Source organism: Magnolia sinica, chromosome 11 (assembly GCF_029962835.1).
Source record: "Magnolia sinica isolate HGM2019 chromosome 11, MsV1, whole genome shotgun sequence".
In the NCBI taxonomy this organism is placed as follows: domain Eukaryota; kingdom Viridiplantae; phylum Streptophyta; class Magnoliopsida; order Magnoliales; family Magnoliaceae; genus Magnolia; species Magnolia sinica.
In genome coordinates, this window is record NC_080583.1 from 50,893,160 (window position 1) to 50,894,769 (window position 1,610).

The window sequence follows — 1,610 nt, forward strand, 5'->3', positions numbered from 1 at the left end:
ATGGAAGGGGGTCTGGGGATCAAGAGTCTTGCTTGTGTGATGTCGGCTTTTAAGATGAAGTTAGCCTGGAATGTGAGCTCCAATAATGGCAGCAGCTGGGCGTCCTTTGTTCAGGCTAAGTATGTTACTGATCATGTCAGCATTGATGGCGTGTGTAGCTCCAATCACGCCTCTCCCATCTGGAAGAGGGTCTGCTCAATGCTGCCGCTGGTTGCACCAAAATCCAGGTGGCTAATCGGTAAAGAGGAGCTGAATTTTTGGAGAGAGGCTTGGTCGGGGCTTCGCCCGTTGGTAGCATGGTGCCAACAACCCTCTTCCCTGGAAGTTCAGGTGTGCGACCTCATTGGCACCCAAGGCTGGATTAACCCAAGTCGAGCCCTATCACTCCTCCCTGTTGATATGGTGGACCATGTTGCTAGGGAAGGTATCTACACTTTCCCTAAGAGTGAAGACACAAGAATTTGGACCCCCTCAGCTTCAGGTAGATTCAAGGTCGGTTCTGCTTGGGAGCTCCTCCGAACTCCAGGTGTGATATATCGTTGGTACAGATGGGTGTGGCACCCCCATATTCCCCCCAAAATTTCACTTTTCTGTTGGAAAATCATTCACAAGGCAGTTCCAATGGACGCCAGGATCCAAGAGAAGGGTGTCGCAATAGTTTCCAAGTGCGTTTGCTACCCAGCATCCCATCAACCGAGCGTGGAAGCGTTGGACCATCTCTTCTCAGAGGGGACTGCAGCTAGGCAGGTTTGGGGTTATTTCCAGCCCTTTTTCAGGCTCACCGACACCTCCCAGAGGTCAGCTATGGGGAGAGCTAACGCATGGTCGGCCCCCTCCTCTTCGCATGATCGTCTGCTTCCGCTGCGCGTCCTCCTTCCTCCCTTCATTTTCTGGGAGATTTGGCTAAAGAGGAACAAGGCGAAGTTCAACGGCACCGTCTTCTCTTCTAGTTTGGTTATCTAGGGTCCGCCGCTGGATTGAGATGATCGGCCCATCACTTCCCCTCCATTGGTCCCTCAATCGGTTATCTTCTTCGCTCCTCGCGTAGCTGCGTATTATCACTCCTTCTTCCAAGCTTCCCTCCCCTCGAGTGGTTAAATGGCTGAGGCCCAGAAGCGGCTAGATCAGTTCAACGTCGATGGGTCGGTGCTAGGTAACCCAGGGCCATCGGGCGGAGGTGGTCTAGGTAGAGATTAGGAAGGCAAATTTATTTTTGCCTTCTCATCAGGTTATGGTAATGGCTCAAGCTCTCGGGCCGAGCTACAGGCCATTTGGGAAGGTCTGACGAGATGTGTTGAGCTGGGTTTTTCTAGGATCGAGGTGGAGAGTGACTCCAAATCAACTATTCAGATCCTGTCAGCTAACTCTAGTCCTGCGTGGTCCTTGTGGTATTGGTGCACGAGGGTCAGAGATTTATGTGGCTTCTTACACATTTCCTTTTTGCATACTCCTAGGGAGGCGAATGCAGTAGCCGACCACCTGGCTAGGAGAGGTAGTGCCTCTAAAGCCAACTCCACATTTTCAGCCGAGACCGATCTTCCGGATATTGTTATAGGCCTTCTCTTTTTTTATAGAGTAGGCTTAGGATACTTGAGAGGAATTTAGCTCAT

The 1,610-nt window shown here is 51.3% G+C and overlaps 1 protein-coding gene across 1 annotated transcript; it reads left to right on the top strand.

Moving 5' to 3' along the window:
- On the top strand, positions 1 to 963 carry LOC131218105 (uncharacterized). The gene has a single exon (XM_058212785.1). It carries the CDS (start codon positions 1 to 3, stop codon positions 961 to 963), a length of 963 nt encoding a protein of 320 aa, XP_058068768.1.
- The last annotated feature ends 647 nt before the right edge of the window (positions 964 to 1,610 follow it).